The following is a 23,805-nucleotide window of genomic DNA, read 5'->3' on the forward strand; positions in this document are numbered from 1 at the left end:
GCTGTCAAGTCCAGGAGCAGAAGGGAAACCCTTACAGAGAAATGCTGACCATGAGCCTCAGGTGGAGGAGACCAGAGCACCTGTGTTTCATTCTCTCAGGCGGAGGGAGAGAGGCTGAGCTGCTGGATGAGGCATCTTTGTATCTGCCCAAGGTCGGGACTGCCAGATCCCAGAAGCCAGGCAGAGGCACCCTGCCCCCAGGCCGAGCTCCCCACCCCAAATCACTGTTTAAAGATTCCAGGCTAAGTAAACATCCCCCTTCATTTTCTTCGTCTAAATAGAAATGTTTTGATTTCACATCAATCTAAGGAAGCCATTTATAACCTGATCCTGTCACACGGACTTTTCATCTCTGCCCGGGACAAACTCTCCCACAAGCTCTATTTACACTGAGCACTTCCTCTGAAAACAATGCCACCGGGAGTTTACTCCTCTTTCCCCCTCTCCACACCCTTCGAGGAGACACAGGCTCTTCCCCCCTCTGTGCCCATCGCTGTGCCATCTTGATGGCAATCCTCTCTTTGAAGGAAAGGTACATCTTGCTGCGACCAGGGCTGGCAGAGAGGTGGACACAGCTCACCTCGCCATTTCGCTACCCTGCCAGCCCAGGCTGCTGCCCCTGCTTCAGCCCCTGCCCCGGCTCCCCCTGTGCTGCCAGCACCTCACATCCAGACCCTGGCTCTCTCCTTCCCTGCAGCCCTGCAACAGCACCGGCTCACCCATCACCTCCACAGTGCAGTGCTGCAAGCCGGGCACGGCTTAGCCCTGCCTCCCCCGAGGGACAAAACGGGCTGTGGGGGACACACGCTGTGCAGAACAGAAGGATCTGCAGCCTGGACAGAAACGGGCCATCCCAGCCAAGGGGCAAACTGCTACACAGATAAGTCCAGCCTTGCAGAGAGAGGAGGAGAGAGCCCAAGCCTGGCTTTAGCATGGGGTTAATGAAAACACACCCTGGCAGAGGGGAGGAAGGGTCCCAGCTGGAAAAAGGGCGCACGGGAGCTGGATAAACCAGCTGGCATGGGTGGAGGGTAACAGCAGGAGCTTCCTGCTGTGGGAAGAGCCAGGGTGCAGGGCAGACCCCTGCCCCTGGGGCAGGAGGGCCCGTTCTGGGGGGAGAGGGTGCTGGCTGGGGAGGGACAGCGTTGTCACTTCAGAAGGCCGGGTACGTCGAACAGATGGAGCTTTCATATTCCTATTGAAGAGTTTTAAGCCCAGCTGAGCAGCTCCGTTCAGGAGGGAGGTCCCACTGCCAGCTTTCCAGGAGCTGCAAGCTCTCATTCGATTAATTATTAACAGCATTATTTGGGGCGGGGAGGGGGAAGAAAGGAGGGCTGACATGCATGCACAGTCCTTTTCTTTTTTAACCACTGTGGTGCAAACTTGACTGGAGAGACTCCAGTCTGCCCAGCAGTCCCAAACAGGGAGGGCAGCATGGCTCCCTGGGGTGGGAGGTGAGGATGCTGCACACTGGAGCCTCTTCACACTTGAGCTGCAGTCCCTAAAATGGAGCCAAACCTTCACAGCAGAAGGCCAGTGGAGCATTGGGAACATGCTTCTCAGGAGCAATGCCCTGGCACTACCCAGCCACATGCTGGGAGGAGGCAGGGAAGGCAGCCAAGTGCTCAGCCCCTACCAGAAAACGCTTTTCTTCCAGCATGAAGACCTGTGTATTATCCCAGGCAGGGCCAGGGCAAAGGCAGAACATCCCAGGCATGGCCCACAATGTCTGAGAGTGGATTTAGTGCATATTCTCCCCTCTTCAGTTTATCAATAAAACATTTTATTGCTTTTAGCCCAGGAAATGACCTTGGATTAGTGGATGCTGTCTGTTCTGGCTGACCTTGGGGAGTTCACAAAGGCTCTTTAACAACGTCCTCTGCCCTGGAAGCATGGATCCTGCCTGTGTGTGTCTGCAAGGAGCTGGGGAAAGCCCTCGGTGCGAGAGTCAGACGTGACAGGCTCCAGCTCAGCACTGGGCAGGCAGGAGAAGGAGAATCAAAGACGTGGGAGGAGAAACGAAGTGAGCAGCCAGGGTGTCCTTACCCAAGAGCTGCCAGCTTCACTCCCTGCTTTCCCACAGCCATGAGGGCTCTCCCCACACACCCCATCTATAAACCGGGGAGGAAAAGCTGGGGACTCTGCTCTGGTCCCCACAGCCTGCCAGAGCAGTCTGCCTGCAGTCCTCACTGCTTGACTTTCTCCTGCCCACCACAATGGCATTTATAGACTCACAAGGGTCTACTTTTCTCCCTATTTGCAGCTCCTGGAGAGCTGAACCCTGGTTCAGCCCTGGCCCAAAGGGGCACAGAGCAGTGCCAGTTCCCTTCAGCAAGCACATATGCTTCCCTTTGCTCAGCCTTCTCAGCTGTGATTTCCTGGTGACAGTGCAGGGCAGGCACTGGGCAGTGAGTGTCAGGATGCCCTGAGAGCAGTGGAAGCCATGGGCTCCAGAGATCCTGTGCCCTGCACTGGGGCTGCCAGCTGGTTAGGCTGCCCCTGTTTCTCACCTGGCCATTTGCTCCCGTGCTGCTGATGGGGTTTCTCTGGGAGAAGAGCTTGTGAACACAGGGAGCCCCTCCTTTACCCAAACAGAAAACAGCCACAGCATCTCTGAGCAGTGTGTGTTTTCTGTGCAGGAGTGTAATTCTGAAAGGAGGGAATGGGACAGGAGAAACCAAGAGGAATTTTCCTCCTCAGGAGAACAGACACTACAAGTGAAGAGTAGTGAGTGCTAAGCCGTAAGTCAAGGCCAGGTCCCTGCATGCCACAGGGCACAAAGAGCCACCCCCTTAGGCCACCCCCTCACTGCCCTCTCCTGTCAACATAAAAGCCTCCCTTTTTAGCCATGTCCTCTCCCAGTGCCCCCTGGTATTGGACACAGAAGGTCCCCATCCTCTCCTGCGAACACCTCAGCACTCCCAGTGCTGCCCACAGAGAGAAGCCCTCCTGGCATGGCAGACAGGCAGGCAGGACCCCCTCCCCAGCGCCTGCTCCCCGCCCCAGGTGCCCGTCTCCTCCAGTCGCATCCTCCTGAAGAGCAAGCCCTAAAGTGTTAACGGCGATTGGTGAAATGGCACAGCAGATTGCTACAATAAATAATTTACTGATATTTATAAATATTCAAATCAGCAAGCTTCAGAAATTGAAAGGGGGGGACTCAGTTGACGGGGAGGAGGGATGTTTAGGGAGGGGAGGGGGGGTCTGACATTAATTCCCAGGCTCTCCAAATTCACTCGAGAACTGTTTCTCATTTCAAACAAATATTAAATCTTTTGGTGTCAAGCCTCCAAAAATAAAATATCAAAGAGAAAGTCACCACCCCCTTGGTGGCCGATGCCTTGTCTGCCACGGCTCTGGGTGCCCTGGGTGGCCCTGTCCTCTGGAACAGCCACTCACTGGGGGAGTGGTGGCAGCCTGCATTGACCAGGAGCTCGCCCCATAATGCAGCCCACCACAGCACCAACCACCAGGCAAGACAGGAATTGCCATTACTGTTATCTACAAGCCCCTGCCTTCATCTTCCAGGAGGTTTTCTAAACCCCACTGGGAAGAAAGGGCTGCACGTTGGTGCAATGAAGATGGAGTCAGGACTCTCCACTTGGGAACACAACATGGCTTTGTGACAGAAATGGAACAGGAGGTCAGGCCTTCACTCCTTGCCTCTGGAACAGAATCTGGTTTTGGTGATTCAAGTTGGGGATTAAGAGCCAGAAATGCTGGCTTCCAGCCTGGTTTCCAAACACAGTGTAGCTGTCTGTCTCCCCAGCTTTCTGTGCCTTAAGTTTCCCCATGCAGGGGAGGGGAGTGAGGACAATTACCCACCAGTGAGCCTTACCCAGTGCTTTGGGGTCTCTGTATCAGCACTCTGTGTCACTGTGCTGGATCGTTACAGAGTCTTTTCCACCTCTGAGCATCCTGCTGACCCCTTAGATGGCCAAGGGAGATGATCCCATGTTTTCCCCTGGACCACCCCATTGGTAACACAAGGCTCCAGCATGGGGTGAACTTCCCCCAGATGAGTAATGACTTTTCTAATGCACGGGCAGGCTGTCAGCTTCCCTACTCCCAGTGTTTTATGGGTTTAACTGAACGGCTCTGAACTCCCTAGTAAGAAATAAAGTTATCCCTCAGCGTCCCTTCTAAACATTTCACTCAGTGCAAACGGTGTTTAAGAAAAATGAGGACATATTTCTTCTTAAGGATGCAGTATCCCCCTTCAGAGGCCTAATTTATGCCATATATCACTGGCCAGGGAGAGAAAGGCAGTGCAGACCTCACACTAGGAGTGAGCTGGCCCTAGCACAGCCGCTCCTGCTGCAATGGTGCAATGGGCTGCAACTCAAAAAGTCCTCCAGAGTCCGCAGAGTCCCTGCTGAAGAGCCGAGCTGGCTGGCAGGAGCAGAGCAGGATGGACACCTTCAAACGCTCAGCACTGTGCTGCCTCCTGGGCTGCATCCTGCTGCAAGCACCTCGTCAGCTGCCCCTCGCAGGGCAGGGCAGGGCAGGGCAGGGCAGGGCAGGGCAGCGCCCTTGTCCCTCGGTGGCTGGACGGGGACAGCCTCCCGGCCCCTCTGCCTCCCCCCGGCTCCTCTGGCACTCCTTTCCCACCCACCCCTGACCGGCTCCACCAGCTCTTCACAGGCATTTGGCACAGCTGCTGGGGAAAGCGGTTCAACTTCAAGCAAGGACGGGACTAATCCTTCCTCACAGCTCTTTAGTAACGCACGTCTGAACCTTTTCCTAGGCAGATCTCAAAAATGACTCTAAACGTGCTTTGATCTTGTCTACCCCCAGCTTCCTCACTGAGAGAGCCACTCAGGCTCTGCTTCTCACTCGAGTGCCAAGGCAAAGCTCCTCATCTCTGCCCTTGCCTCTGCCTTGCTCTGCATTCGTGTGCCCTGGAACCTCCGAAGGACAAGAAAGGAATGCCTTTCTGCATACAAGTGACACAGGAAGCTCCTACAATTAACAAAAGGAGCATAAAGAAGAGGGGAAAAAAGTGGGGAACAAAGTCAGGAATTCTGATTCTGCTCCCTGCTCTGCTACTGTTCCTTCTCTTTGGGCAAAGGACATCATGCTCCCCTCCTGCCCTGCCTCCCCTTCATGGATCACCCATGGGGAAAGGATTTCTTGCCCAGCTTAGCGGGCCCAGTGCCTTTGCAATTTAGGTACTATTGCAAATCGAGTAACAGCAGAGGAAAAGCACTGATAGAGGACAGACTGAAGCTCAAAAGTCCCTTGTGTCCTGCAGCAAACTTCCTAGTTCATTTGTCAATGCAGGATCTTTGATAAGATGTTTCAGCAGTTTCCTTCCTATGAAAACCTGCTCTCAGTGCTCCAACCCAATGCAATGACCAGGGTTTTGGGCTCCCCAGGCTGAGCAGTGGCTCCCTGGGAGCCTTCTGTCCTCACCGTCTTTCTTTCAGATAACATAAAGCCAAGAGGATCAGCTTTTCTGATCTAGTTTCTCTTCCTTGTCTTATTTATTTGTTATTAATTTTTTAGTCTGGTTAAAAGGTTTACTATCCAGAGGAGCATAAGTAGCCTCTCTCAGCCTAAGTAACTCTATAAATCAAGCAGAACTGCTAACATCTACATCACAATCCTACCATCAATCTCCCCACAGGTTGTGAAGAAAACCAAGGGGAAAAAGACATGAAAGGGAGAGTGAAGAGTAATAGCTCATCACCCTCAGGTCCCTGCAGGCTCCCTGTGGCCCTTAGAAAACTCCCTGTGAAGCCAGACGTGTTGTCAGGGCAACTAAATGCAAACACAGTGCCTAACTTCACCTCCCCATAGCCCAGAAGCACAGAGCGCTCTGGAGCGCTCACCGGGAGGACACGGTGGATGCAGACAGAGGGAAGGGGTGGTGGAAGCAGAGGGCTGGGAAAACCTCTGGAGCAAAGCCTGCTACCTCATGTGGGAGCCAGGCCCCAGGGCATGAAGATGAGGGCAAGACACGAGCCTCTTGGAAACACTGCAGAGACCGAAGGAGTCAAGGCACAGGGTGCAGGGAATCACGGAGGTGTGACCAAGAGGACACCAGACTTGGCAGAAAATACCTGACACTGGGGAAACAAAAAGGACCAGGGAGAGACAACAGATCTCTTAAAGGACAGATTCAGTAGGGAATTGCTCAAAGTTACATCAGTTCCTCTTGGTGACTGTCTTTAATGAGTGATTTTACAGAGAACCCACAACCACCAAAGACAAGTCAGGGGACAGCAGCTCCCTGGTGTCAGGCTGGGCTCATCCCTAACCGAGGGCAGGGGTTAAGTGAGCCAGCTCCTAAAATAGGGTCCCTCTGACCCTTTGGTAGTTGGTCGGCAGTTTAAGAGCAATTTGCAATCCCTTTCAGCACTATTAAGCTCAGACCTAACAAAGAATGCAGACTGCTAATTAACTGCAGTGGGAAGTCGAGAGCTAAATAGGAGTTGGAAGTGTGAATGCTTGTTGCACCATCAAGAAATGCAGGGCCAGAGAAAGTTCATTACTGTGGTCTTTCAAGGTCCTGCAAAGTAAATCAGTGTGTCAGCCTGCAGGAGGTGAGTGAAAGCTCAGCAAGGGCTGCATACAAAGAGCAAACCAGAGCAGCTCAGCCTTCCCTCTCGTGTTGTGTCCTCTCCACAGCCCCTGGCTGCTGCCTGAGCTGTATGTGAGGGGTAACTGCTCTGGGCTGGGTGTGCAAAGGGGACACTCAGTGCCCTGAGAGGTTTCTGTGATCCCCAAGCAGGGGTGAACTCTTTTGTGAATCCAGAGCAGGTACCCATTACACACCGTACTGGGAGCTCAAGGGCTCTCTGAATCCCTGAAGAAGTCTGCGACCTGCTAATACTGTGCAGTGTGGTTAGGAGAAATGCTTCCATCCTGTTGGAAGGAATGATTAGGCCAGAGGAGAAAGAGCTCTGGTGTGAAAGCAGTGGGTCATGCCTGAGCTGTTAACTCAGCAGTCCTGTCAGAGCGGCACGGGAGAGCAACCCCATGGCTGGGCCATGCGGGCACCCACCCCATGCTTCCCAGTGCTCACACCACTCTAATTCCATGCCTTGCTTTTTGTTGCTCTTCCTTCTGGTCATTAGGGCTCATCTTCTTATCTCCTATGTCCTTGTGAGCCCATCCATGTGCCTGTGCTACCACTGACTGCAAACACTCCTCCGTGGGAACACACACGTGTATAGAAACGTGGCCGTGCAGGTACACCATCACATGCACAGGCACACACGACCCTGCACAAGCACACAAACACACACAAGTGTATGCACACGCTAACGCATGCCAGCCTGTGTAGCTGTGACTGTACAGGTACCACATCTGCACATACATACATGTGCATACAGACACAGCACCTGCACACCCTGCACACCTGGCTCCGCTCAGCCCCACACATGCAGCCAGCACCCCACAGAGCCCAGAGCACCCCACAGAGCCCAGAGCACCCCAGAGCAGCCACACGTGCAGCCAGCACAGGCAGCGCCGGGGTGAGCAGAGCACCGCGCGCACTCACACCACGCACACGTTCCGCGTGAGCCCGCGGCCAGATGCACTTTGCTCTGCGGCTTGGAGTGAGAAGACAGTGGACTCCCAGCTGGACCCTGCAGCCAGACTTGCAGCAGGGACAGGCACATTCCCCATCCCACCAAAGAGCCCCTCTGTACCCCCAGCCCATCTGCACCTCACACCTCAAGGCAAACAGAGCACCGGGGAATGTCTCATGGAGCTGACGTCCCAGCAGAGTGTGTGTGCCGGGCAGGGGATCTCTCCCTCTCCCTCTCTCTCTTCCACTCGCATCTTTTCATGAACTCTATTTCTCTTTCCTTTCTGAAAACAACTGAGCTGTAAATACTGTTTAACCTTCTTCCCCCCTTCCCCCTCCCCTCCGCACTATAAAAACACAAATATGCCATAACTCAGCTGGCTCAGCCGCCGCGCCTCCAACATGCCCTGCTCCAGGCCTCTCAGGAAGGTCATAACAAACGACTTTCCGATTCAGTGCTCCTGAAATAATTTTGTGTATTAAAACCTGAATCTGCACTTTCTGGACCGAAAGCCTCTCTTAATTATGGCAAGCGTCCTTGGGATGGACAGTGATCCTTCACTACAGCACTGCTAACCAACCGGAGAGGCAGTGGCTCTGGCTCCCCACCACCACCTCCTCCCGCTGCCCCCTCCCACCACCACCCAACCCACAGCCCCCCTTGCTCCCTCGCCCCCCCGCCTTCCCTTTGCCCAATCTGTTTTCAAAGTGTGTCTGTCCTTTATTAAATTGTTTTCTTTTCCACATTATCAGTTGCCATGGAGACCTCATCTCTCGGATTATTTGAATTTCATTATATCTATTGATTTGGGAGCATTTCATCTTTTTTATTGTTTTTCTGTCAATTTTCAAAACGAATAACCATCTAATTTGCGTCAGTGCTGATTATGTTTGTCCCTCAATAGAGGTCGGCAGCTGCGTCGGGGAAACAAATCAATGGGAAACCATCATAAACCTCCCCAGTACAATCTCCAGGATATGTGGGTGACATTCCACGCCTGCGAGAAACACTCATCATATCCAAACTTCTTTCTTTCTTTTCTTTTTTCTTCTCCCCTTCTTTTTTTTTTTTTTTGTTCTTTTCCCCCTCACAGACAGCTCTGCTGGTCAGTGGCAGGAACCATTTAAAATCGTATTTATTTTACCCACAGACATGTACAATTTTGGGCACATCACATTTTCAGACAGGGAGGGGACAAGGGTAAGAGAAGTGCGAAGGAATATTTTCTTTTTGTAGGAAAGAATGGAAGAAAAGAATGATGAGGGAAAGAAAAAGAGGAAAAGTAGATGGGGATTGCAAATTGCTTACTATGTTTTTTTTTTAAATAATTTATGCAATTTTAAGCATTTATGTATAAATTTTTTAATAAGCCACCCTGGAGCAAAATAGCCATTAACATCCCAACGTCCTTCTGTCCAATGGGCTCTTGTGCAGGATCAATTTCCGAGAGTACTTTCCTTTTTTTTTTATGACATGATAAAATGCTTTTAAAGCAACTTACACAAATATGGAAATTTTTTCCCCTCCTCTTTTTTTGCCTCTCTCTCTTTTTTTTTTTTTTTTTTTATAACAGCCTCTACTTATTCACCAGGGAGAGCAAGTGAGTGAGAGTGTGTGTGTGTGTGCTGGGGAGGGCAGTTGGCAGAAGGATAGACCCAGCCCTAACTGGAATGGACCTGCCTGTCCTTCTAACAAGGGCATAAACTTTCATTAGCGATGCACACAGTCAAAGGCAATTTAGGGAAACGCGCTGTACAGAAAAGGAAAACCTCAGCGTTTTTACTCGGTGGCTCCTTGGCTCCGTCCAGGGGGCTCTATCCTTGAGCTCTGCTTGTGCTCTCCAACCAAAGTGACCCCACGGCCACGGGGGAGGCGGGAGGGAGCCGGGGAGGGCTGGGGCTGCTCTGGGGCTGCACCCGGCCGTGCCAGCGCCCCGGGTGCGCCAGGGGAGCCAGTCAATATTAATGTCTTGCCGGAACACACTGGTCCTGCAAGAGGCTCAGAGGTATCTGTTGCTCTGCCCGCTGCAGAGCTTCCCCCTGCAAGGGGCTAGTCCTCCCCAAAGGTCTCTATTTTGGGATTTTGCACACTGACAAGGAGCTCGCGGCCACTTGATGCCCCTTTGGGGCATTAGTTGCAAGCCAGCTCTGCGCAGACCAGACAGATGTGTCGCTGCTGCTCCTGTTTCCACAGGATATACAGACTAGTTATTTTTGCAGCTGGGACATGTTTGGCCTCACACAGGAACCTGGAAAATACCATTCCTAAAGGGACGGCTCCTGCCACTGGCCCCACGAGCAGGCACAGCTCTGCAGAGGACGGACAACGAGCGCACGGCTGGAGGGAGAACATGAGGGGCTTGGTGGGGTCTGAAAGTCATGACCACGTGTTGGAAATGAAAACAAAACTATCTCTGCAGCTAGCGTTCTCTTGGCCCTTTGGCTTTGAGGTTGAAGTTTATGCACCCTAAGCCAGCCATACGTTATTCATGCCCAAGTGTGGGAATCCCTGTGCATGTCCCTACGATTTGCTCCAACACAAAGCCCTGACAGCAGTTCCTGTACAAGAGCAGATTTCTTTACCTTTTTGTACTAAATACATCCAGAGATAATACACACCTATGCATTTAATCCTACTAACAGCAGCTCTGCACATAACTGGTACCTTTCCACATCCCTGCCCTCTCCCAGCCCGTGCAGCCCCAGTGCAGGCTCAGCCCCTGCAGTGCTGGCTGGCACAGAGCTGGGCATGCACTTGCCCCATCTGCCATGTTTGTGCATATTTGAACTAAGGCAGAGGGTAAAAAAAAAAAAAAAAAATTCCAGGGGCAGCCAATGCTCAGCTGGAAAAACACAAAGTGCCGAGAACAGCAAACCCAATCAATAACAATCACAACCCCAGCAGTGGGTGAGGAAAGCATGAACTGTTTTGGCCTGCTCCCTGCATGCTCACCCACTTGGGAAAACACACACTCCCCAGAGGCCCATGATTTCATCCCCTCCCACTCCACCCTACACTCATCCTAACCAAAAAGCTTTACGGAGTGCAAGTCCCCCAGGCTCCTGTTCTAGCCAGAAACTTAGCAAAGAGGAGGGAGGGGCCCTGCACAGAGAAACTGGATCCCGGGAATGAGGTGGCACCTGAGGAAGGGTCTTTCTCCCAGCAAAGTGCTCCTTACACCCCACACCCTGCTAACCTCTCCTCCCCTCCAAAGTTTTGCCCTTTGTGTCCCCCTTCCCATCCCAGTTGCTGGCCTTTGCCTTAGGGAGCTCTTCTTCTCTCATCTTCTTTCCTCAAGCTCCCAGCACCATTGCACCTTTCTCCTTCCCAGCATCTCCTGCCAAAGTTCTTGTGCCCCAGTCTGCACCCCCATACCCTCTTTGCACCTCTCTACCCTCATTCCCTGTGGGCCCAACAGCCAGGTCTGGTAGAAAAAGCTGAGCTTCCTGAGGACCAGCCCTGCCAGGGACTGGTGACCAGCCTGGGGAGGGGGAACAGGGAATTCTGTCATGGAAAACACGGGAGCTCTCCCTTCTCCTGGTCTCACATCACTTCTCACTCAGACTGTACAGATTTGGGGGATTTCACTGTAGCAGCAGAGGTCAGCAGGAGTTGAAGGTTTTCAGATCATATATATCACTCTATATGGTCTTGTCTATAGTGAGTGCTAAATATAGCCAAGCCAAACCTGGAGGTGACTTCAGTGCTGTGGTGCGGGGACAGCAGCCACTGCACAGTCACTCTGCACCTCAAAGCAATGCAGATGTCAGAAGTCACAGTCCAAAATCAAGGAAGCCTGTGAATCCTCTCTCCTCCTGCTGCCAAGAGTGTGAGCCAGGCTCTCTCCCTCTCTCAGGTCTGCATGATTCCTCATTTTGAGGAGTTAAAATGAAACATCTTCTTGCTTCAAGGTCCATTTTTTTCATGGGATGTTGGACCCTCCTATGCATGACATGCCAGCATCTGTGTCAGCACAGCTACTTAGAAACTTAACCAGTGGAAGAAGCTCTGAATAGAAGGGGAAAGTCTCTTGTGTGGGTCAGAATAATTAGACTGAGCTCAAATTGGCTTTAGGCATCTGCTGCTGTGTCTGAGCAAAATCAAGCCATGCTGCTTCCATCAGCATCTCTCTGCTGTTGGCCTCACCCTGCAGAACTGAAGGGATCCCACACTGCCTTGTATAGGGCATCTCTGGGAACAAGACTTGCCTCAACTGAAGCCATAAAGCCTCCTTATCCAGATATCATTAAAGCCAAGAGAAAAGAGGCCAGACAGAGAGATTGAGATGAGCCATTTCCCCAACAAACTTGCTTCCCTTTTTCATTCGCTCCTTTCTTTTTTTTTCCCCCTTTAACTGTCATTAAAATAACAAGTTTCTGTTACAGTCTAAACATTCCCACATTGTATAAAGGGTTATGTTACACTAGAGTCACTGCCGGGCCCAGTGTTTGCACAGAAACCTCACTGCAGGTCCCCCCTCCTGACGAAGTGACTTATTAAAGTTTAAACAGTAATTAACAGAACAATAAAAATAAAGGGATGTTTGGGGAGTCGTAGTGCACACAGGGTTTTTGGCAGTGCCAGCACTTTTCAGTGCCCTGCGCTGGCAGAAAAAACGGCTGCAAAGCCAGTGGGAGAGATGGTGTGCTGCAAGGCAGGAACAGCCTCAGCAAGGCCAGGGTACCATCCCAGCCCAGCACGAGGTGCAGAGAGCAGCAGGTGAAGGAAAGGCTTTGGGGCACTGGGGAAGGGATGCCCAAGGGCACCTGGCAGCAGGCTGATGGCATTCAGCACTCACCCCCAGCCCTGCCCTCCGACACATCAGGCAGCATCAAGAACCTCCTCTGCCTGTTCTCCCACTCAGTGATATGTCCTGCACAAGTCCCCAAAAATCTGCCTTTGGGGAATCATGTCTCAGGAGCCAGAGATGGGTTTTGGGGAAGTGGCTCATTTATTTTAAAAGAGTAGTAGAGAGGAAAGAGCAACCAGAGAGCAAACCCCTGAGAAAAATCTTGCAATAGAGAGACTCTCTATGGGAGACTCCAAGCCCCTTGCCTGAGAACTTTAAAAACAGACAGATGATGTCTTGTAGGGACTGATCCTGCCCTGGTCCTTGCAGGTGTGAGCTGCAGATCCAACAGCATGGTGTAAGTTCTGTGTCCCTCCTGAAATGCAGCCAGAGCCAGGATCACAGGGGCAATCCCTAGAGCCTTGCCAGAGCCAGAACTTTCCCAACCCATGTGAAGTTGGCTAATCAGAGCTCCCTCTACAAGAGAAAACCTGCTTTTGCTCTGTTTTGCTCCCATTTCCAGTAGCTTGGCTTGCCCAGGATGAGCTCTAGAGCATGTGGGTAGAGTTTAAGCTTAGGTTGTCAGCCCTCCCTGTTACCCAATGTGCAGCAACTCAGAAAGATCTCATCTGAAGATATTTTTGGTGCCTATTGTAGCTATTCTCAAATGTTTGCCTCAGTAGCTCACAGTGCTAGCTGGCTCCAGCCCTGATGTGTGACTCAGTACACACAGCATTGTGCAGTCCCATGTTTGCTAAATCTCTTCCAGTACAACTGCTCAGTTTGCAAATAAAAAGACAGCTCCGTGAAGTTGTATCTTCTGTGCAGAGGGAACTCAGGGAGTGCTGCCTTGAGCCTCTCCCAAATCCAGGACTTGGCTCCTGGTCTGGCTGGGAAGCAGCGTGGGTCTGACCTGAGCTGGGCAGTGCCCTACTGCCACGAGGACACACGTGGGGACATCCATCCCCAGCTCTTCCATCAGCCCAGAGCCTCCCTTCCCTCTGCTGGGGGGCACGAGGAGGAAACCTCAGACCTGCTGGCTCTGTTTTTTATTTCTTTTTGCTGCCCCAAGGCAGCTGGATGCACAGGAACAGCAGCCAGGATTCAGCACTGGAGCAGGATGTTGTGTGGGGGTCTGCAGCTCACAGGAAAGGCAGGTACAGGTGTCTGTCCTCCTGACTCACTCCTGAGGCCTCTCTGCACATTCCCTCTCTCTGGACTGACGTTAGCTGAGCTGCCAGGCCCTTTCTGGGGTCTCTCCTCCCCACCCTCTGAGCATGGGCAGCTCCTCTCCAGACACTCAGCCCAGTGCCTCAGCTCTTCCCAACTCGCTGCGCTTGCTCCTTCTCTGACTGATCTTATGCTCATGTCACTCTGCTTGGCTCAGGAGAATCATTTCCCAGCTGACACCGCATCAGTGACAGAAGGGAACTTATGCCTTTCCACTGCCACTCACACTAAACTGAGAGAAAAAGAAATGCCACCCAAATCTGAACTTTTCATCCCGTTCACCCAGCTATGGGATGCTCCTCAGCTCCTGGCTGTGCTGGAGTCAGGGTCTCCAGACTCATGTGCAGTGAGAGTGGCAGTGCTCGAGAGGGGAGAGGTGTTCAACAAGTACAAGCAGGTGCAAATAGAACAACAGAAGGTGCCCCCAGGTCAGCACTCACGTGCATTTTCCTCGGCCATGTCTGAGGAGACTTGGAGTCAGAACAGAGCACAGCTTTGCATGGGGGTCTCAAACATGTTCACAATGCAGAAAGACTGTCCTGTGCACTTCCTTTTCCAACACGTCGTTCAGGATGTCTCTACAGCAATGCCAGTAACTGCCTGTAGGGAATGTTATGTTAGAAGATTATCTAATGCACTCTTAATCACCTGGTCTTGCAATCTACAGTGGGAAATCAGAGCAGCCAGCATGGTATGACCCTTCCTCCAGACACCACTGAATTCAGATACCATTATCAGTGGTAGCCTGGTCCATGTCCCAGAACTTAAGCTCTCTTTTGGTTAACAGGCCATGAAATTATTTAGACTATTCTTCATGTTACATTCTGTTATATTTGTAATTAACACAGAAGATCAGCAGTGCCACATTCTGTATTTTGCTGAATACAGAGGAGACAGTACTTAGAAGCACTTAGTCTTAACCTAACTCTGTCCTGTTAGGTTTAGGGGAAGCCAACTCTTCAGAGCAGACCTGTCCCACAAGGAAAGGGTTGGGTATTGTCAGAGACCTTAACCCACATATATCTGCAATATGATATGGGAACCAGCATCCTAAAATCTGGTCTTACCTCCTTTTTTTTTTTGGAAGGGACTTTTAAACAAAAGCAAACAGTCTGCCAGCACACTCAGTGTTCAGCGCCATCGTCAATCAGGGAAGCCTAATTATACCCATTATACTGATGAGGAAGCACTGGCACAAAGCTATGCATTCACATGGCTACAGACACAAAGCAAATCAGTGGCAAAGCTGGAATTAAACCCAAGAACCATGGGTGATGAGCTCATCACGCACCTCAGCACAGCCCCACGCAGCTGGTCATCACCAGTCCCACCCATGTCCTGCAGGTTACAGAGCTGGTGTGGAGCCCTCCACACACCTGCTCAACAACCAGAAGTTTCAATCCCCATGCTGACATGGTTTGGGGTGCTCTGGGACACCCAGGGACTGGTCACATCAGCTGGCCCACAAGGACCAGTCAACTCAGCTCCCTGTATGAGAGACAGACTCGTGGGCTGCAGACACCCAACAGCCAGAACATCAGGTCTGAGCTACTATGGGACCCTGTGGCCACAGGCACCAGGCAGGGATGAATCATCTGTTCCTTCTGAAGCAGCTTAATCAACTCCCCTGCATGTGGATCCTCACAGCAGGTCCAACCTGAGCCTTCTACATATTAATGACTCCCCGGGACACAAAGCCCAGAGATTTTCCTTGGCACCAGGGTCCAGCACTTGCCCTGCACTCTCCCTGCCAGGTGCTGGGTGCTCTGGTCTAAGAAAGGCTGCAGGATCCCTCGGGACTGAGAGTCATTACATAAACAATACAGTAGGATCACGGGCTGTAATTGTAAAAGTGCCAGAGGTCTTGGCACCGGAGTCTGCCTCAGCAAAGGCCTCTATATGGAGACCCAAACAAAACAAACAAAAGCCCAAACTCTCTTGGTGCTTAATGAATAATAATAAATAGTAAATAATAACCCTAACAGCCAACCTAGCAAGACAGATGTGAGGCACCAGGGTGGCTCTGAGGAAACACCAGTCCTGCAGCAGTCTCCCTCCTTCCCCAGTTTCAGTACGCTGAGCTCAGGTCACCAGGTTCTTGCAGGGCTAGGTCCAGCAGAGATTTCTGTCAGGAACGTGCACACCCTCACCCACCCAGTCAGACGGGTAGGAATTGCAGCCTTTGCACGTCCCTGGACTGGGATGTTCACCTGCTAAGTGAGCACACACCAACTCATGCCCAGCTCCTTCTTGTTGCAGATCTCTCTTTATGAGCTAAAGGCAAAAAAGAAGCAGATGGAGCTGAGCAAGGGAATCCAGGTAGGTGTGAGTCCGGAGAAGCCTCTCCCCAGCATCATCATCACAGTCTGAGCTCAGAGTCCCCCACCTGTTCTGTGCAAGCTGAGCTCCCGGCAGGACACCAGGATAGCTGCTTGGCAGGGACAGGGGCTGAAACAAAGGGCCTAATTTAAGTATTTTTATAACTCAGTGCTTGTGACAGTGGGTTTAGCAGTTGCCAGCCATCTGGAATAAAGAATTACAGCCACCTCCCCTAATCCTATATTGCCTAAACCCTAAAGCTGGTTATGGTGCAAGGATGAGGCAGCAGGTTGGGAGGAGATAGTGATGGCAAGGTGGGGGTGGAGAAGGGACCTCAGGAAAATTGTCAAACTTATTTCTTTTTCCTGCAAGGTGCTGGGTGGCCCCAGATATGTCAGAAGTATTTTTGCTGAGAATCAAGAGAAGACAGAATGAACAAAAACAGGGGAGAGGGGAGACAAGGAGTCCTCCATGACCACACAGTCGCATGCACCACACACACACACACGCACACAGAGGCTTACTGGTCTGCGCAGGGCTGTCAGGTAAATTAGATCTGAAAGCTGACAATTTCTGACCATATTTCCTTGATTATTTCAAACAAATGCACACCAGCCGCTGTAAGGAGATTAAAGTGACATAAACGTCCCGAGTGGGAGGAGGGAGGGCAGAGAATTCAGGTCACCCCCATCCGTCCCCCATTTGACAGCCGCTATATCGCTATCCAATCCAATAAAAAAATCCCCCCCTTTTGCTTTAATTAATTTTACAGCTAGCTTGCTTAATTACTTTCAATCAAAATCCTCCTGCCATCGCAAAATTAGAGATGGTTGAGCTCCATTAGCCTAAATTCTTCATTTCCATATAGAAAGAGGCTCCCTGGGCAAAGCCAACAGGGCTCCCTCCTGTTCTGGCTGCCACCGGACAGACGCCTGTCCCTCTGTCTGTCTCCAGCTCCTTGGGAGAAGGAAGGCAGGAAGGATGGAGCCTTGTTCCCACCTTTCCCTCACACAGAGCATCTCCTTGAGAGCCCTGGACACAGGAGGCCTCTCTGCTCACAGCAAAGACCACACGAAGTGAGGACAGCCTGCCCTCCTGGCCCTTCTATGGCCGTGCTGGAAGGAGCTTTTCCGCGGCTGCACGAGGGAGCCGGATGGCCCAGCCCTTCTGCTGTGCTCCCAGCACTGGGGACAGGATCTGGAAGGGATCCTGCAGTTGGTTTGAGCACTGCCAGTGCCACCTCACAATGTGTGCAGGCATCAGTGACTCTGTGGACACAGGGAAAGCAGCTTGAGGGGACACAGGGGCAGATCATCTTACATTTACCTGCTGTGGGTTTGGTACCTTCCTTCTGGGTATCTGTATCTGTGTGGGCAACAGACCTGTGACATTCCTGCAGCTGCCACAGGCATTAGCAGCACCTCTCTCCTGAGAACAAATCCTGAACTGTCCCATTCTGGGGACAATGGAACCTCCTCTGAGGCACAAGGAGTGGCAGCAATAAGCCACATGGCACTGTAGAGGAGACAAGTGGAGAGGATGGATGCAGGAGGAAACCCTGGAGGGAGCTGGACACTGGGAGCAGAGCACAACCAGCTTCCACTCAGAAGGAACTGGAATTATCCGGACCATTCCACGCTTTCCTCCCACTTTCTCCCATCTCCTATGGTCCTCTCCCTTTTCACATACCCAAACTAATTGCAGAGCAATGGCTCTACTGGAATTTTACCCACACTCAGTACTCTGTGCAGGTACTGAGCCCTGGGGACCAGCCAGTGGAGCCCAGCCCCTGCCCAGGACACATGTACACCTACTCTGGAGCTGCAGGACCCCAGTCTCTGCACTTTCCCACCCTTTCTAAAGCTCATGGGGATTCACAGGCACCAGAAGCTCAACTGCCCCCCAGCTCCAGGGAGGACAGGTCAAACCCTTCTTCTTTAAAAGAAAATGAAGAAGAGACAAACACAGACCTATTTTGTTTATAAGCTTAAAACTGAATCCAATGGCGCATCTACCTGGGGATTTTAGATTAAATGGTTTAAGAAACTCAAATAGGCTTTTTAATCCGGTCAAATAAAAAGAGCCCCAAAGAAGCAAAGAATTCACCCTGCTGAGCCTCACACCTATGCAGACAGCCAGGCTTGAACAGCTTTCTTGCTCTCTGCCACTCCTCCCCATCCTGGCATGGGACAGAATGTATTTGCCAAAATCTGGAAGCTTAGGGTACACCCTGTTCAGCACTTGTGAAGACATCACTTTCCCATGGACAATCCACTTCTGTCACACTGTGTAACACCTTTCTCCAGCCTTTCTGTGTCCTTCCATGCTTGTGCTGTTCAGCTGAGCCCTTCCCCTAACACCTGGCAATGCGAGTGCAGTGCCAGCCCTGGTTACATCACCAGTGCCAGCAATAAGCAATCCAAGAGATGACACCAGAACCCCTAATCCCCACTGACCACACATATACAGGCACTGTTTTTCATATGAACTACATTCCTGAGTGCCTCACAAGAGAAGACAAGGAGCCATGTGCCCTTGAGATGCAGGGGCCAGCACGGTCTGCCAAGGGACACAGCAGCTGGACAGGCAGCCCAGGTCTGACAGACGGACCAACCCTACACAGACCTGGGGAGTGTGGTGAACATCTGGAGCTGAATCCTGACAGAAACCAGGATGCAAGGGGGCTCTATTCTCTGCTGGATAACCACCTCTCCAGGACTTCCAGCCTCCAGTATCACATCTCACCAACTTTCCAACAGAAACAGTCCCTCTCCCCCACTGCTGCTTCACTCCGGAAACGCTCAGAACCAGCCTTCCCCCGACCATGCTCTGCAATAAAATTCCCGACTTGTGTCTCGCCTGCTCCAATGCTCAGAGCAGCCAGGACAATAGAACAGAGAGGCCCTAAATCCACCAGACTCACCCTAAATAGCAATGGCCCATAATTTTGCCTGACATTCAGGAGCTTGTTATTCTTTCCCCTCGTCGCCTGGCTGGAGCTGTTCAGACCCATCAGTGTTATTCTATGCATTAAATGGGAAAAAAACCAACTCAACAACAACCCGGAGAGTTTCCAAGCCTGCCCAATGAGGGCTGAAGGGGCAGTGGGAGAGCAGGAGCAGCCAGTGACTCAAACCCAGACCCATCCACTCTGCAGGGGAACAGCATCAGTGGGTCCTGCAGAGACCCCCAGCAGAAACAGACACCCTTTTCTCTGCTTCCATCCCTACCATGGAAACTGTAATCTCTCCCAGCCCTTCCCGTCTCCCACCTGGTGCCCGGGAGGCTGCTGCCCCCCCCCTCCCCACCACCTGGCAGTGGGGAGCTTTAACCACAACACTTTGGGGTTTGGGTTTTGGGGTTTTTTTTTTTCCAGGCCGGCTCCAGCTGATTAAGGACCTGCAACAGGATGTAGGGATTACAGCAAAACCTGGCTGCAGATCAGCCGGGGCACAGAGCCAAAGGAGAGAGCGAGGATTGCCCCCAGCCTGGCTGCCAAAGCGGCACTCGTCCTGCTGGGAGCCGCAGCTCTGCTGGAACAAGGCCCCTGCCCTCGCTGGCTCTGCGGGCCATGGCCTGCAGCCCACACCGACACACGTGCCCACAGCAGGGGCAGGGCTGCGGGGACACGGCTCTCTGGGGAGAGCGACATCCTTGTGAGGATTTGTGCCCTCACCCCAGGGCAACAGGAGCGCGAGGGGCAGGAGCACCCCACCTCCCGAGCCGAGCTGGAGGTGCCCCACGATTGCCTCGAGTCTCTGCCAGAGTCTGCACCGTGCTGAGCTTCCAGGGGGTACCCTGGAAAAACACGCTGCAAAATACTCTGTGCTGAGGTTTTAATCCAGGAAGAAGTGATCAGGGAAAGCAATAATCTCAGTTGGCACACGGAGCACAGCAGGATCTTGCTTCTGGGGAAGCATCAAGAGCAGAATTAGCTTCAAGGAAACTCTGGGGCTTTTTTTTCCTTCTGCTAACACTGATCCCTGCCTGGACCAGCAGCAGCAGCAGCAGCTCCCAGCATCTTTCTAAAGTGCCTGTCACTGCAATATCCAACTGCTGATATCCCCTAGGGGACATCCCCCCAAGCCTGGGTTTTCCACATCCCTCTCAGATTGGAGCAAGAGGGACAGCAGCAGTGGGAGCAGCCCTCCTGCTCTGACCTGAAGCTGTTAGCCTCCAGTCCTGTTTTAATCAGGTCTGGCAGAGCTGCTGCCTTGCTTCCCAGCCTGCCACCTCAGAGGGATAATTTGCCAGTGCCTTCTCAGAGAGCTCTGTGGAAATGCTCTGCAGAGCTGGAGTATGCCTCTTCTTCATGGCCAAGCCCTCTGAGCTCCATGCTGGCACATCTCCCTCTCCTAGTGACCCCAGGCTCTGTCTGTATAAAGGAAATTATGAAGATGCCAGCAATTGGTCCTCTTTTCCAAGCGCTGCCTGGCAAGACCTGGCAGTAAGGGGGGAAGCTGCGTGAAGCAGCAGGAGGAGGTGGAAATCTGTCTGGCAGCAGCAGCACAGAGACTTCTTAGTGCTGCCCACCAGACTCATTGTAGCAGAGAAACTCTGGAGTCAGCTCCTGCTGAGCTGGGGCTGCGGGGGAAAGCAGGAGTTGATATTGCAGGCAGAGACCACTGGGATGCCACGGAAAGCTGCTAAATATGACCAGGTTAGCACTTTAGTCTTTAATGGCAGGTCACCATTAATAAACCCAGGGCCCCAGGGTGCAGTACAGAGCCTCCCTCCCCCCCTCCCCAAAATACTCATTTCATTAACTTCTCTGTGCATGGCGCTCAGCACCTGCCAGAGGCTGGGCAGCCAGGAGGGCCAGCAAGGGTTAAGGACAGCTTATGGCAGAGCTAACTGCTCTTCAGAGAGCATGGAGAGAGACGAGCCTGCACAGCATCCCTCTCCTCCGCAGGGCTCCCCTCTGCGCCTCATTCCCCCAGTTCATGCCGGAGCCCAGCCCACAGCTCTGGGTCCCACCCGGACGGGGCAGCCGGGGGAGGCTCCGAGTGGGGAAGCACTGTCCAAACCCATGGCCACGGGGCTGAGTGCTGCTAAAGGACAGCCAGAAGCATGGCCCTGAACCCCAGCTCCAGCATCAAGTCCCTCTGGCCGTCAGGAAGTCACTTCCCATCACCGTGCCTTGCTGTCCCCTTCTCTGGGAAGGTGACAACAGCACTGAGGCCAGGGAAGGGCAGAGGGGAGCTGGGATCCAGGCAGGGGAGAAACACTAGCTGAATAAAGAGACTGGGCCAACAATAAAGGCCAAATACTGCTTTTGGGGAGCTGGACTGACCCATGGGATTGCCCCAGTACGCAAAGGGTGAACTTGGCCATTGTAAAAGGTCAGCAGCAGAGAGGGGCTGGGGGAGCCAGCACAGGGTGGGACTGCTCTGTATCCACACGTGCCCCACACTCTCTGCAGCCCCACAGAGGCTCTGGCCCCAGGGCTGCCCCACAGAGGACAGATGACAAGGTGACCGGCAGGCAGGAGGACAGAGCTTTGCTCCACCTGCTTCCACTGTGACACCGCCCATTTCCCAGAGGGATGGTGGGACAGAAGGAGGAACAAATATATGTTCCAGCTGCCAAAAATCTCATCCTATCGAGCCTCTATCGATCTGCCCTACTTGGCAACTGAAGCTGCAGCCACCGTCTGTGGTGCCTGATCAATAAGACCTGGGCAGACAGGGAGGGAGAGGCCCTTTTATGGGAAGGCGGTTCTTCATGGGGAAGTATTTTGATGTTTAGAATGAATGCAGAGTCAAGGAAGAGGAAATACTGGGACCGAAGCTGCAGTTTAGTTTGAACTCATTTCAAACACCTGCTAAGCCCTTACACTGGGGCCTGGGAACCTCCTGCCCATAGGAGCTGGCGCAGCCTCTGTCCTCTCTGTCCGCCCAGAGAGCCTCTGGCCCACGCTGGGGGCTCTCAGGGTGTCAGCTGCAGCCATGGGCCGGTGCATTCCTGACGCACAGCACAGACCCTGTGCCTGGTAACTCTCCAGGAGCTCCCTACAGACCTTCCCCAGGGACCTGGGGAGAGGCAGAGACTCTGCAGCCGTGTGAGAAGGAATTGCTGTGCTGCTCCAAGAGCCTGTGGAGGTGCCTCGAGTCCCCAGGGGCACTTGGGGATGACTTCTGCAGCGTGGCTCTCACTGGGGCCAGCCAGGTGGGAAGGTCTTGGCCTTGGTGGCAATAGCATGGCTAATTCAGCAGAGAGGACAGGCTCTGATGGGCCTGCCCACACCATTTCCACACCATTTCCACACCATTTCCACCCTGCCTACTGGGAAGCATCGTGCCCTGCCTCAGCCTCTGCATGAAAGGGATCACAGCCTGGTAAGACAGCGAGCCAGGCAGGGCATGGACCAGGGAACCCATGATTGCCCTTGATCCCTTTTATCCTCCTGTGCCTGCAGACCCCTTTCTTGTCCAGCTCATGTAGCTGGGCCATAACTGGAGAGCAGGCGACCTGCTGCGGGAGAGCCCTGTGTTTAACACCACCAGGAGAAGGCAGAAGAGGAGGAAATGTTTTTTGTAATAGAAAGGGCTGGGTAGGGCCACCTCCAGTGTCAGAAGTGCCCCATTTCCAACGCCAAGAACAAGTGGCAGCTCGTCAGCTCCAATTAGAGCTGGCTGCAAGGGGGACTGTGCATTGGGTGTCACCTCCAAATGCCCTCTGGATACTTGGTGGGGGGGGTGGGAAGAGAATCTGCAGTTGTTCCAACGTTTCTTGCTCAGCAGAACAACTGTTGCAGTCCTTTTAGTACAAACCCAGCAACTGTTCCCAAAAGCTCAGCCTCCTCAGCTCCTGTCCTTAAAAAAAAACCCACCAACCAATCTCCAAAATGACGGCTTCTGAGTCAGGGCAAAAATGTTATTAACAAAAACATCACTCAGGGGTGGGACACCTGCTCCCTGACAAGCAACTGGCCTGGCTGCCCATGGTTAGAGTATTACATCAGACCCCAAAAAGAGAAAGGAAAGGGAGGGAGAAGGGGAGAGAGTGGAAAAGAACAGACAGAGGGAGGATGACAGCAGAAGGGAGTAACAAAGACAAAGAAGAGCAGGAGAGGGGAAGCACAGAAAGAAAAGAGCAAGTGCGAGCGTATGTGAGAGACGGAGCAGGAGAGAGAGCGGGAGCGTGGGGGAGCAGGGAAGTGTGCGGGAAGTGCCAGTGTGTGTGCAATAAATGTGGGAGTGCATCTGTGAGAGACACTGCCAGCGCGTGCATATGGCACAGACCGCAGCTAGGAGGAGGAAGAGAAGAGTAAGGAAGGGTGAACGATGCCACGAAAAGCAAAAAATCTTGGAAAAGTGTAACAAGAAAATAGGGAGGAAGAGAGAAACAAAAGCTAAAGTGAAGGACATCGAACAAATGAGTCTGGTGAAGCAAGAGAGCAAAGATAAGAGTGGGAGGGAGGGATGGGAAATGGAGGTGGGGGCACTTGGGAAGGGACAGAGCCAGGGTGAGGATCAGGAAGAGAGAGGAAAGGAGAAGAGGACAGAAGAGAATAGAGGAATAAAAGAAACAAACAGGGGTGAGAGAGAGAAAGATGTCTATTAAAAACCTGAGTGCATAACACAAAATGTCAGGGTTTATAGCTTCATTCTTGGCATTGCTGGTACTGAGAACCCCACACAGAAATGTCACTGCTTGTCATGTTTAATCACCTGCTATTTGTTAACACCTTCACTGCAAGGAGTCTGCCCCTCACCCCTTGCAGGCTCTCCTTTTGGAGAATAAACTGTGAAAACAAGCCTCTGCCTCGCAGCTCTCACAGGACAGCTCCAGCACTCGGGGCACGGCTCTCTGACTTGCAGATGGGGCTTTGGGCACAGGGCAGGGCTCCTGCAGGGGCAGGCTCACACTCCAGGGAGCACAAGAATAGGACAGAGGGTGCTCCGGGGACTGTGGCAGGATGCTGGG

At 52.5% G+C, this 23,805-nt stretch overlaps 1 protein-coding gene across 11 annotated transcripts in view; it reads right to left on the reverse strand.

The window, feature by feature from the left end:
* CASZ1 (castor zinc finger 1) overlaps positions 1-23,805 on the reverse strand; it is a 191,411-nt gene that overhangs the window by 47,943 nt on the left and 119,663 nt on the right. For 8 of the 11 annotated variants that reach the window (XM_041419870.1, XM_041419868.1, XM_041419866.1 and 5 more), the window contains one exon: positions 13,998-14,157. The exons of the other annotated variants lie outside the window; for them this stretch is intronic. In XM_041419870.1, the coding sequence (XP_041275804.1) occupies positions 13,998-14,016 (19 nt within the window). In that variant the 5' untranslated portion in view covers positions 14,017-14,157. The remainder of the gene's footprint in view (positions 1-13,997; positions 14,158-23,805) is intronic. 11 annotated transcript variants of the gene reach the window in all.

Source organism: Onychostruthus taczanowskii, unplaced genomic scaffold (genome assembly GCF_017590055.1).
Source record: "Onychostruthus taczanowskii isolate IOZ18803 unplaced genomic scaffold, ASM1759005v1 scaffold61, whole genome shotgun sequence".
NCBI classification, from domain to species: Eukaryota; Metazoa; Chordata; class Aves; order Passeriformes; family Passeridae; genus Onychostruthus; species Onychostruthus taczanowskii.